This window comes from Falco cherrug, chromosome 7, assembly GCF_023634085.1.
Source record: "Falco cherrug isolate bFalChe1 chromosome 7, bFalChe1.pri, whole genome shotgun sequence".
Lineage (NCBI taxonomy): Eukaryota > Metazoa > Chordata > Aves > Falconiformes > Falconidae > Falco > Falco cherrug.
The window spans coordinates 23,285,409-23,298,306 of record NC_073703.1 but is presented as its reverse complement, the minus strand read 5'-3'; the positions used below and the strand labels follow the sequence as shown (position 1 = coordinate 23,298,306).

General features: G+C 46.7%; 1 protein-coding gene across 1 annotated transcript in view; it reads right to left on the bottom strand.

Annotated features, from left to right (window-relative positions):
• UBE2Q2 (ubiquitin conjugating enzyme E2 Q2) overlaps positions 1–12,329 on the bottom strand; it is a 52,268-nt gene extending 39,939 nt beyond the window's left edge. Inside the window, exon 1 of the mRNA XM_055715612.1 lies at positions 11,878–12,329. Within this exon, the coding sequence (XP_055571587.1) occupies positions 11,878–12,063 (186 nt within the window). The 5' untranslated portion in view covers positions 12,064–12,329. The remainder of the gene's footprint in view (positions 1–11,877) is intronic.
• Between the last annotated feature and the right edge of the window lie 569 nt (positions 12,330–12,898).

Here is a 12,898-nt window from a genome sequence, read left to right as displayed (position 1 = left end):
AAACCAATTTGTATTTCTTTTAAGTTTTTGCAAGATCTCTATCATTGAGAGAACCTAGTTCTGTTCTTTTTACACCAGCTACAACTAAAACACAGCTGATTTTCACAACACAACTTCTGTCTTCTCAGTCCAAAAGTTTTTGTCCACCCCCCTTTACTTCCAAACAACAGAACATCAAACCCCCAAATCTTTTGAACAGCTTAATTGCTTTGAGAACGCTAGCAAGAGACCATTCCAGCTCACACAAATCTTGGTAACAAAGTAAATACTAATGTAACAAGGCATTTCAGAAGGCTAATACAGTCTTTTCAAGGTGAACATGTTTGCAGCTATAAACACACAAGTGATTGATCTCAAATCATAGATGGCTTTCCCTCAGCAGACACCTTGATGCTACCAAGTTTGCTAGTTTGAATTAAATAGCAGAATTAATTATTTTTAACTAAAATCAAGTCCCACTAGTTAGGGATCACATACATATCCTATACGAACATCCAAAAAAACACTGAAGATTAAACTATACAATTAGCTACAGTTTAGTACACATTTGAAATTGTTAGCCATTCACTAAATTTTTCACCTGTGTCAACCTGCCTTTAGAGGAAAAAGAAAAACCCCACAGAGTTAACATTAACAAAAATATCAGGATTTGAGAAGATACTCTTAAAGCTAAAGTTTAGCTTGATGGCCATAAAATACTAGAGCTTACAGCTTCTTAAAAGTATTAGTTGTGATCACACAACTGACAGACTGCTTCCCATAATTAGGGGCCAAATTTTCCAAAGGCAGCTTAAGATGCAAGTAAGACTCTTCTGCCACTAAGTATTTGAGTGCCTGTGAAATCTACAGGCCAAGAAACTTTAAAAGTCAGCAGACTGTCATCTGCCCTCCCATGCAATTCTTTATCATAATTAAAAAGGAAGAAAGCATGAAGGGTCACTTTCAACTCGGGTTTTTTGAAACTTCAGTGGAAGTACTCCAAACAAAGCTACTTCAAAGAAACCTCAAGGTGCTAAAACCCCAAAATTTTGTGTTTTCAAACATCCAGACATCACCATTTGCTCTGTTGTACAGACTGAATGAGTTATTTAACATATTATAGTATTCTAACATTTAATAATTTCCAAGCCCAAGTAAAAATTTGCACTTTTACATACGAAATAATTGTAATTTCTTTAAGAATCTACCAGTTCGGTGATCCAGAGTTCCAAAAGAAAAGCATATGTGATGGGGGGTGGGGGTGGCATTTAAAAATAAAATTTAATATTGGGGGTAAGGAAGCAGCAAAGTGAATTTTACCCATCCCTGCTGAACAAGGGGAAAACTTCAACCTGCTTCTGCATTTTAAGGTTGTATACAACATGCTATTAACTTGTTCAATGCATATAAACAGAAGGATATTTTTTATTCACTAGAGTTCAGTTAAACAGAGATCTTTTAACTGTTCCCATACCACGAAAAGCAAGCTTGTACTAGCTTTAATTTTCTAACACTTCTCCTGGAGTCAAGGCCTGACACGCTCAGTTCAGTGAGAATACTTGTTACAACTTACGCATTTGGTAAGGTACCAAGTTCAACTGACAGACACGTGTCTCTCAAACATAGAAAATTACCGCAGTTCTACCCTCAAGTTTAATGACTGTCTTGACAGCTACAGCCTATACAAGACAATCCCAGATGAAGCGGCATGCTTTGGTTGGATCCCTGGAGACTGCAAGAGCTTAATCATCCTGCACCTTTACAGAGGTATTATGGGATTCATTCACTTACTCTTCTGTAGGCTTGCCGATAACACTCATCGCTGCCGAACTGAACACCTTCAGGAGTGCGTTAAGACAACACAACTAACAGGGTCATGATTTTCCTCTCCCACACACTCTCCAGGGAACAAGGCAAGTGTAGCAGAGTATCTTGTTTTAGATTAGTTTGTGTTATTGAATACAGCCGTGTTGGAGAAGAAGGGGTCAAAGGCATGTGCTTTATTAAACAGAAAAACCGTCACAAACCACAATTCTATAGGTACCTGTAAAATTCACCCTACAATCACAAATTGCCCCCAAAAAAACCACAGTTGTCTGTACAAACAAGTTCTACTGATTGCAGAAAGCTACAACAAAATAACCACAAGGAAGCATTTCTGTTAAGAGCATACAGGATCGTTATGGATGTTACTTCTGTCTTCACAACAGACATCCTCTTGGGCAGAGCAAGGCAGCTCCTCTCCTGTCACATCAGGCTTTTATAGACACACTTGCCACAGTCTGCCACTTTGCACCTTCTACAGTCACTTTCTGCACAAGTGCACATTGCCTACAGCATGTTTTTAAATCAACAGAAAGCCAAGATTATGGAACACTTTTTGCAATATACAGATTCAGCAGCATTTGCAAGCACCAGTATTTATAAGATGGTGACCACAGCTGAGTACGTATGAATGGGGACAGTATTTCAATGACACTTCATATGTAAAAATTATTCCAAACCCCAAGAAGCTTGTAATTTGCAGCTCTGCATAAATTCATTTGTTCAATCCAAGCCCATAGAATTCTCTCAAAATTATTAGAGAATCTTTGACTTCTTTACTTCTGGATACACCCAAGACATAAAGTGATGTTTTGAAAAAAAAAGAATTCCTTAAGCAAATGCTGCTTTCAAACAGACACATAGAAGAGCATAGAAGAGGCCAATATTTTCAAAGTTCATGAAACAATCTAAGCTACTTCCATGTTTTAGTTCCACATCTCTATCCAGGGGCACACATTTAAATCTCCCACTGCTCAAACATCATTACCTTAGAGGCAGCCAAAACACATACAACCGAAGTAGCAAAGGCATCAAACATCACTTCAAGTGGTCACAAACATGAATGCAGATGTGGCATCATAGTTCTTATATTTCTTATGGTCAAGTTCTTTTGGTCAAGTTTTTACAGCCAGTCATTCTTCAAACTATTTAATCTACACAAAATGTCCCAACTCCTGATGTTGGTATGTGAAACTGCACACTACCCATGGAAAAACAGGTTTATCAGACTCTCTTATCAGCTGCCACAACCTCATCCACTCCCCTTCCCAAGCAAAAGGCAGCAGGCCTTGTTCAGTATAACATAACTGCACAGTACATATACTTGTCCAGTGTAACTACACAGAATTAAAATACAAGGTTTAGCATAAAAACAAAAAAAGGCACATTTTCTGATAAAAACACAGATATTTATGATGATGGCCTGGGGAATAAAATGTTGCTTCACAGTCAAGATAATGTGGCATGCCACCTATCCATTCAAAGAAATTCACAGAAAAGACAGAACACTCTTAACACTTTTGTATGGACCTGAAGTAAAATCCACCAAACGCTCACATACTGCTGCTCCAACACAACTCCTAAGTTAACACTAAGTATGATTTAGCTAACAGCATAGCAAGGGACACTCGTTCAAGAGCAGCGTGTAGTCACTGAAAATGAAAACTGTTGTAGAGGGCCAGCCCAGCTAAGTGAGCGACGGAACATTCCTTTGCCAATACTACTAACAGCAACGAATACAGTTACAGATCACCCGCACTGAAAATCGAGTGAAGAACACAGCATCGCTGGAGGCTAAGTGACTGGCTTATCAGGAGAAAGGTTGTAGAGCTGAGACTTGAATCCAGATTGTCACCATGGCACCTCACGCAGTCAAAACAAACCTGTCCTGATCCTCACATACAAAAACCCCGCTGAGTGCTTGTACTCCTGTCTTGACAGTTGTCAGAGGATGTTTCTTTTAGAGCCCTCAGCCACAAGGGGTTCTCTTCTGTAATGCACATATAATACAGGCACTCCAGCTGGCAATGGTTTATCTAATAAGCAGCTAGACATGCACTGAAGAGAAAGGTATTTTGCCAATCTGATTCTCCAATACTCTTTCTTTACCGGCAGCACAGTATGCTAGGTGCCCAAATTCCTGAAGGAAGTCTGGTTTCTTGAAAAAAAATTATCAACGCATTTGAATCATCAAGAGTTATTAATTACCAACTTCTGCAACTGTACAGAAAGTACATTCAGAAAAGGTACCATCAACACCAGTGTCACAAAGCCAGAGTGGCAAGAAACAGCTTCTACTACAGCCAGAACTGAAGAAGTTTTGTAACTAAGTTGGCGCATGTCACACTCCTCACAACTTCACTTGAAAGTTTCCTAGCAGACTTATTCTTGCCTTTATCACTTTGTTATCCCACAGCATGCAAAGTCTGACGCCACTTTTGCTGCCAGCCAAAAATCCAGACTTCCCCTTCCTCCTCTTCATCCTCTCACCATTCCTAGAATGTTGCAGCAAATGCCTGACTTTGACAGGTCTACAAACTCCTACTGCAAACAATCAGAAAATCAACTCTGTGAGAAACTCCAGAGCAGACTTCTAACTTGCAAATTCTCCAAGAATTTACATCTTTCAAGTGTTCAAATCGCTTAGTCCCCCTTCCATCCAAGGCACTGCGCCCTTTCCCCTTCTCTGTGAACAGTTCTCCTCTTACGCCCTTTCCTTTTACAAATGTGCTGTGCCCCAGACATCTGCAGATAGAAGGATTTTTCATTCTCACCCACTGCTAACAGAGGTCCTGCTGCTCTACCGCTCTTACACCCGAGTTCCCCAGCTCCCCCTCACAGCAACCTGTATGCAGCCACCCTGACTGCTAGTCACCGGCCTTCAGATTAGAGCCATTTAGATGGAACTTTGTCCCCCACATGCAAAATCTCACTATCATGGAGTTCAACCAATGTTTACCATCAATAAATTAAATACTGCGCTCTTACCAGTCATTTCCTACTTCAAAAATTCAAGGAAGCCTGTGGTATCTTGAACACCACCTCACAGGAACACTTTCATTTTTTTTTTCCTAATGCCAGTATACAAGTTCTGACAGAGCTTATGTTTCTGCCTTTCTGGATACACACTGAAGAAACCATTGCAACATCTGCACCTGTACCAAACTCTTGCTCTCAGAGGGGTTAAAAAAAACCTAGGTACCTGGGAGAATGGAGAATGCAGTCCAAACTAAAGTTCAAGAAATCAGGTACTAACTGCTCTACAGTACTTAATACACCAGGATGTCTTGTATGCATGAGATAACATAAAAGACACAGAACACACAAGGTCATTATTTTAATTGCACCCTTAAAGATTAGGACTGGAAGCAAGAAATCAGCAAAACATACACGAACTGGTAGGCTTGTTTCCAGCAAAGATCAACTGAGAACTATTCTGATCATACTAGCTTCAGCTGTACAGATAGGCTGATGTAAGGAGCTAAATGTTAAACAGCCTCTCCTTACTATAATGAGTCATTTAACTTTCCAGTTGTCTTCTATGAGCTGGTGACAGGTCATTTTCACTTCTAAGGAGTCTGCAGCTGAAGACATACAGTGGAATGCTTACTAAACCATAAACTTGTGTCTCTTAAAAATAGCATATTACCATTCACAGTCTAAAACAAAAATTCTAAAAAAATCAATTTCAGGCAGGAGTTCAGGGTTTTATAACCCTTCAAAACTACTTAAAGGCAAACAAGCTGACAGTACCGAACACTAGTCCACACTGAGGCATAACTAAAATATTTCTGTTAATCAGCTTCTACAAACATTTGTTCCTATGCATAAGTTTTCCCCCTCTTTGGTTGGTTTTTGTTGGGTTGGGTTGGTTTCTTTGGGGGAGGGTGGGTGGGTGGCAGTGGTGTGAGTGTGTCTGATAATACTATTTAGAGAACTGTCTCCATCTTTGCATCCTCCATTGTCCTGAAAGGAATTTGATTTTAGAAGTAAACAAACAACTTCCAGTTAGTCTGGTCCAGTCGTCTCTATTTAGCTGTCACTGTAACAAACCAGACACTCATGTAGGGGCACCGGCCTGATGCTGGCTCGGATATTCTGCACAGGAGTGATCCCAAGTGCTGCCGAGGGCTCAGCCAGCGCTTGGCAAGCGGCTCGGTCAGCAATGCTGGCTTCAGCAGTCTTCCCCAGTACTCGCTCGCTCCTGTGCCCTCTGTTGTGACGGTACAGCTGTTTGTGCAGCCACGCAGCGAACCAGACTGGGAAATGATCCAGACTAACAATAGTAGAAAAATTTTACACGCCAGCCAGGTCCTTAATCCAGTAATCTTAATTTTGGCCAACTCACAGGGCAAATAGCCTGTGCTGCCCTGCGAGCAACAGCAGCATTACAGAGTGCACAGACACACAACCATACTTTGTTCTTTCTAGCATTCATGATTTTTAATTAACGTTGAGGATATCGACGTGTCATCGATATGCAATATCCCCTGGTATAACACAGAAAAGACACTTGCAGATTCATTCTAGACTAACAGAATGAGGTTACTCTTTTTCCGGGAACATACTGGATTAACTCCATTAATAACTTCTGATTTTACAGACTTCCACTGTAGACATACCACCACAACAAATTTGAAAGTACAACCTTATTTTCCAGAGTAACTCCCTTGGTTTTTCCTCATTTCATTGATAAAAAGCTTTGACAGAAAAGTCAAAAATCTTAACAGACCCCACCCCAACTCCAGCACCCCTTGTCATCCATCTGTCCATCCATCCCCAAACCAAAGGTAGCAGTACATAGTCATCTTTCTTGTAGCCTGAAGGGTCCCTGGTAAGGCCCACAACCAGTGCTTCAATTTTGACACAAAGTAAATATCGTTGGCAACACAAGCCAAAGGCAACCATCACATACCTGCAGACGCCTGTTACACAGTAGCCCTACTCTGTTAGCCTCTTAAAAATTAGTGAATATGAAGAAACTTACAAAAATCAAAAAGTATCTTTCAATCTTTCACAAAAACCTCATGAACAATTAACATGAGGAAGCATGCTAAGTAAAAAGAACATAATGATTTTCTATAAAACTTTTTCCAATTATCAAAGTGCAGGGAGAGCTCTTTTGAGGACCACAACAGTCCCACTTCCGAAATTATAGTATCACACAAGAAATCCATTTGAAGTAAGCGCAATTTCCTGTACATTAAAACCTCAAAATAAGCCAGCATTTATATTTGAAGCCCACCACTGTGCTTTTCTAGGATGTTTTAGAAGCACTCCATAAATCATAGAGGAGGAAGAACAACTGCCTGCAAGGTCCTGCAGCACTAACAGTTACAGCCTTTCACACATAGGACAACTGAGCTGTGGTGTCAGAAAGTAAGGTCCTATGTCTTCCAGCCACAAAAGACTCCTGCCACCCCTTTTTGCAATGTTCTTTTTCCAGTTGCACTCTTGGCATACAAAGAAGTTAAAGTCCTCACTCTTCTAGTATTTTTTGTTTACTTAATTTTGTTTTGCTAAATAAAACAAGACTAAGCTTCTCAGTTTGTATTGCGAAAGTCATGTTTGATAACAGCTACTTGATTGCCTTTTTTAAAATGCCAACTATATCTAATTCTAGTTAGAAAAGTACATATTATCAAGACAAAGCTGTGTATGCTTTTATTTAGTCCTGGTATTCATATGCTGCAAGACAAAGGTCTCAACCTCACTACAGAATGTCTAGTGATCTAAAAACAACAAAAAAAATATATCTGTGGTTTGAACTGAACACCTCATTCATTATGTGGTTAGTTCCGTGTACAAATAAATCTTTTTAAAAGGTTATTGGCTGCCTAGGCACTACCTAGGAGTGCATTTAATCTTTAGATCTTATGTATATACCCAACTTGTCAAAAGCTTTCACTGGTAATATCCTTTCATCCATTCTGGTTTGGGGGGTGGGGGGGGGGTGGGGGTGTGTGGAAGTGCCTTCTACCATCAATTGCAGTTATCTGTAGACAGCAACCTTTTCAATTCTTTCATAACAACTTCTAACTCCAATTTAGCAGCAGAGTATTTTTCAGTGAAAGCAGAAGATACTACTTTCCAGAAGAGAAGCAAGAGTATACTGGAGTCAGCCATATCACCTGAATCGAATCGTTCATGTATGAACATTATCACTGCACATCAGAAAAAAAGGTAAAATCTGCTCCCACTCAGAGCTGGCACAAACCTCATTCTACCTGCAAGTGCTACTGGAAGACACAGAATTTCAACGGTAGTTTGGTGTATGGGTGGAGAGATATTAATATCCAGTTTCTCTCTGAAGAGATCATATAAAAAATATGAGATGTTTTATAGCAGTCCATATGAGTCCTTTTCCTTACAACAACAAGGAAAATACTGAGTAATTCTGACACACCCTTTGGTATACTATGACGTAAGTCCAATCAGGTACCAAAGTGAAATTACAGATTGCATTGAAAGGCACTTACATAAAGTCATGATCAATAAACACACTCCTCTAAGGCCACTGTTTTGATACTATTTAAAAAAATATGCAGAACAGGACCAGGATAAATACATATAATTTGTGAAGGACACCGGTTTATTGAACTTCATTAATAGGAATGCTGCTGTTATATAAAAAGGAAACCAGAATAAAACTCCAGAACGGAGACACTGCTGTTGGCATAACAAATGGGAATGTGAAGGTACACAGCCTGAACAAGTTCAATAATTAGACAGTTCTCAGGATAAGCAGCAGTGTTTCTGACAGGGGTGACTCCACCCTGAAGAGCCTTGTTTAAAATAAACTGATTAACCATTTAAGTTCCAATATGGGTCACTACCAGCAGTTAGGACAGACAGACTTGGACAAAGTTTGCCTGTCGCTTTATGAAACAGAGGAGCTATTGAATGAAGTATAGCTTGCTTTAATTCCAAGCATTGCTCAGTATCACAGGTACGCTACTCCTAGGATGCTGCAGCAAATGCCCGACTTTGACAGGTCTACAAACTCATACTGCAGACAATCAGAAAATCAACTCAGTGAGAAATTCCAGAGCAGGCTTCTAATCAAACTGTAGAACTCAGTCTAGGAAACTTGTGGAGATCCATGCAGCTCCTAAGCAGACATTCTCCCTCTCCTCTCCGGGAGGACATTTCCCCTTTCCTCTGCCTTATCCCTCCAGACCAGAGAAAAGAAAGAGATCCACTGCGAAGATCAGAACAACTTGGTGATCAGGTCTCTTTTCAGACTTTGTGCAGAAGCTACTGCAAGCTTACTTCCCCACCAGGTTTTTCTCCATCCAGTAAATTCAGCATCTGTATACAATGCTAGACAGCTTTCATTTTAGTTAAAACACTGAGATACCCAAACGGAACAAAGAAAAAAGTGATTATTGAGCTTTGTGCTTACTCTTCCCCTTAACAGGATTCTTGAGCATCCAGATGCAGAATCTACGGCCAGCTTTTGTTGAGTAAGGGAAATACTGTGGCTTGATCAGTATTGTATGGGTTAAGCTGGTTAGAAGAAGCAAACAGCTAAAGTTATATATCTGCACTGCAAATCCAGAGCACTAAGATAGCAGCTTCTGACGCAGAAGGTGAGTCTCCCCAAGAAAACATATTTACCAAGAACTCTGCAGCCTTAACCAGCTTTTTCATGCTACTACTGCCATTTCAAGTTCTCACAGTACCTGCAGATCCACTGAAACGCAGTAAACAAGACTTATGCTTTTCTAGTTTACAGTACCTACAGAAAAAAAAAAACCTGGAGGCAATTAGGAGTGGGAGCCAAGAGACTCTATTGGGGGGGGGAATACCACTTTTGTCACACAGAGTTTCTAACACCTGTGTCAAAAATCTAAGGACAGAAGTCAAAAGGTCAGCTTTCTCTTTTTGGCCCCATCATCTGCTGCCCACTTGTTTCAAGAGAGCCACCTCTATCTCAGGTTGCCCTCTCCCATTTATTTTTAACAGACAGGGCAAATAGCCATTTACCTCAAAGAGCCAAAAGTTAGTCAACACTGGGAAGCACCAAGCTGCTTGCAGACAACTGTGAAACAAGTTTCAAGAAGCTCAGACACAGCCTTCTCCCACAGCAGAAGTCTTGGCTCTAAGGTTTGAAACTACTCTTTCCCTGTTCTTTGCCACGGTTCCAATAGCATGCGAAAGACCTCTTGACCTTTAGGGCAAGTGACAGTAATAGCAGATTGCAGACACTGTTTCCTCCTCAATACATAAAGACACCAAGACTGAGCTAAGCCTGTTTCTTGCTTGCTCAGACACACATCAACCAACGGCCTACAAGCAAGCGGGTGTATTTATTTGCAACTTAGCAGAGAATGACTATTTGTCTTAGCTACTTTCAAAGCAGCCTCAGAAGTAGGCAGACACCACAGCACAAAAATCCAAGGCACCAAAAGCTTCAGGGCTTACTACTTGGCAAAGAAGAAATAATCCATCAAATTCAACCGGCAACTGAAGGTGCACAATCATCAGACCTTTTATTTTACTCTTTAGAGACTTAGGAAACAGATCATGTTGTGAGGAAAGAAACAGCCAGACTTCTCAGCAACGAAATCCCCTCTACCAAATACAAAAATTGTTCAAACGAAGTCACACAATCCATCATCGGAACAGTCACATCCAAAAACCAGAACACCAAAGCATCTTGCTTATTTTACCCCAGAAACATCTTATGTCTGACAAGTCTATACAAGTGTCAGGTAAAGCAAACACCTGTCCCATGACCACAAAACTGGCTTCTCACACCAACCGACTGTGAGACCCGAGAGTGTCCTTCAATTTTACAGTCACTTTGTAAGTGTGTAACTTTGTAAGTTACAAAGTAAGGATCTGACCAAGATTATTAGGTTCGGGTGCACATTTTCACCTTTCGCTACTCCAGTATTTACACTTCTACACATTTCTACCTCCACCATATCTGTCTGAAACGTTCACCCTTTTAAAGGAAAAAAAAAAAGAAAAAAGAAAAAAAAAAAAAGGCCTTCCTCACACCCTGGAGCACTGAGCTTCACCCAGTGAATCACACACGATCCCTGTCTTCACCCTGTCAGACACTGTCAGTGCTCTACTCTCGCGCTGAACCTTGACAAGGCGTCTGAACTCACCTGCACCCACAGCCAGCCCAGCAAACCCGCACCGCGGCCGCGCACCAGCCGCGCAGACCCCCGGGCAAGCTCAGGCCCTGAACTCCCAGGCACCCAGCGGGGCTCGCCACGGCACGCAGCGCCGCCGAGTTCACGCTGCTCCCCCCCCGCACAAGCCAGCCCCGGCGAACTCACGGGGGACCCGCCGCACGGCGCCGGGACGCGCACGCCCGCCGGCGGGAGCCCCTCCGCTGAGGCGGCGCCCCGAGCCCCGCAGCCCCCCTGGTCGCCGCCGCGCCCCGGGAAGCGCCCGGCGGGGGCCAGCGGCGCGGTCCCAGCCCCACACGCCGCCGCGGAAGGCAGGGCGACTGGTCCCGTCCCCCCCCGCCGCGCCGAGCCCCGTGGCCCGGCCGCCACCCCGGCCGCCGTGCGGCTGCAGGCCGCGGCGCGCTCGGCAACGCGCCGGCCCCCGGGCCCCCGCCGCTCGGGCAGGCGGCCGGCGCTGCCCGTGCCCCGCCGAGGCGCCCCAGGGGCGGGAGGGGCGCCTCCGCTGCCCCCGCCGCCCTCCCGCTGCCCCGGGCGCGGCCCCGCGGACCGGCCGCCCGCTCGCCCCGGGCCCAGCCGCCCTTTGTTCCGGCTCCCGGCCCCGCGGCGCCCGCGTCCTTCCCCCGCGCCCGCCGCCGGCCCCGGGGAGGCTGCCGGGCCCCCACCCAGGCGAGTAGCGGCGGCCGGGGGGCGCCCGCTCCCTAACTTTCGCGGCGGGGAGGAGCCGCGGCGCCTCTGGGGGAAGCGGGCCCAGGCGCCTCGGCGGCCCCCCGGCCCGGCCCCGCGGTGGGCGGAGGCCCCGGGCCCCCCGGTGCTGAGTCACCCCCGCGGCGGGGCTGCGCCCGCTCCCCGCGCCCCGCAGACAATGGCGAGGGCGGGCCATGCCCCGGCCCTCCCCCGCCGCCCCCGGCCCGCTCGGCCCCCGCACCGTGATGTTGCAGTGGATGGTGAGCGGCGGCGGCGGCTGCGGGCCGGAGCCCGGCGGCGGCGGCAGCAGCACGAACTGGCAGTGGAGCTCGTCCAGCTTCCAGGAGACGATGCGGAAGCGCTCGTGGTCCTTGTCGAAGATGGACTCGAGGAACTTCAGCTCGGCCTTGAGCCCTGACACCGACATCCTGGCCTCATCTCCGGGCCCGGGCCTGCGCCGCCTCGCCCGCGCTGCCACCGCCTCCCTCCGCCTCAGCCCGGCCCGACCCTGGCCCCGGCCGCGCCTGCGGGGCGGAAGATGGCGGGAGGGCGGGGGGCCGGGGCAGCCCCAGCCGGCGGGGGGACGGCGAGCGCGGCGGCGGCTCCCTTTGTACCGGCCTGCTGCGCCCGCTCGCCCGCTTGAAAGGGCAACAGCGCAGCCCGCTCCCCCTTCCCTTCCCCTTCCTCCCCGGCGGGCTGGGCCAGGCCCGCCAGCCGCCCCGCCCTCGCCCTGCCCTCCTCCCGCTAGGCCGGCCCCGCTCCCGGGACACGCAGGAGGACCGGGCCGGCCCTCTGCCCCTCCCCCGGGGCAGCCGCCCGCCTCCCCGCGCCCGCCCCACCGCTCCCGGCCAGCGCCGGCCCCGGTCCCCGGCCCGCCACCACCACCGGCTCGCCACCCCCAGCCCCCGCCCCCGGCCCGCCACCCCCTGCCCGCCGCCGCCGCTGCTCACCCGCGCCGGCTCCGCCCCGGCTTCGGCCCCGCGGGAGGGCACCCGGGCTGCGGCCGTACCGCGCTCGCATCCCGCCGGGAGAAAGCTGCGGGCTGGGTGTGCACTGGCCACGCCGGCGCCCCGCCAGCCCCCAGTGCTCCTCGGTCAGCCAGCACCAGCCGGCGGCTCCTGCCCCGCCCGGACCGGTCAGTGCGAGCGCAGCCCGGGCCGGTATCTGCGGGCTGGCGGGCGGCAACGCAGCGGCCAGGAAAAACGCCGGGGTCGCACGTACGTTCCTCTGGAGCTGTTCGTACAACACGGTGCCCCCAGAAA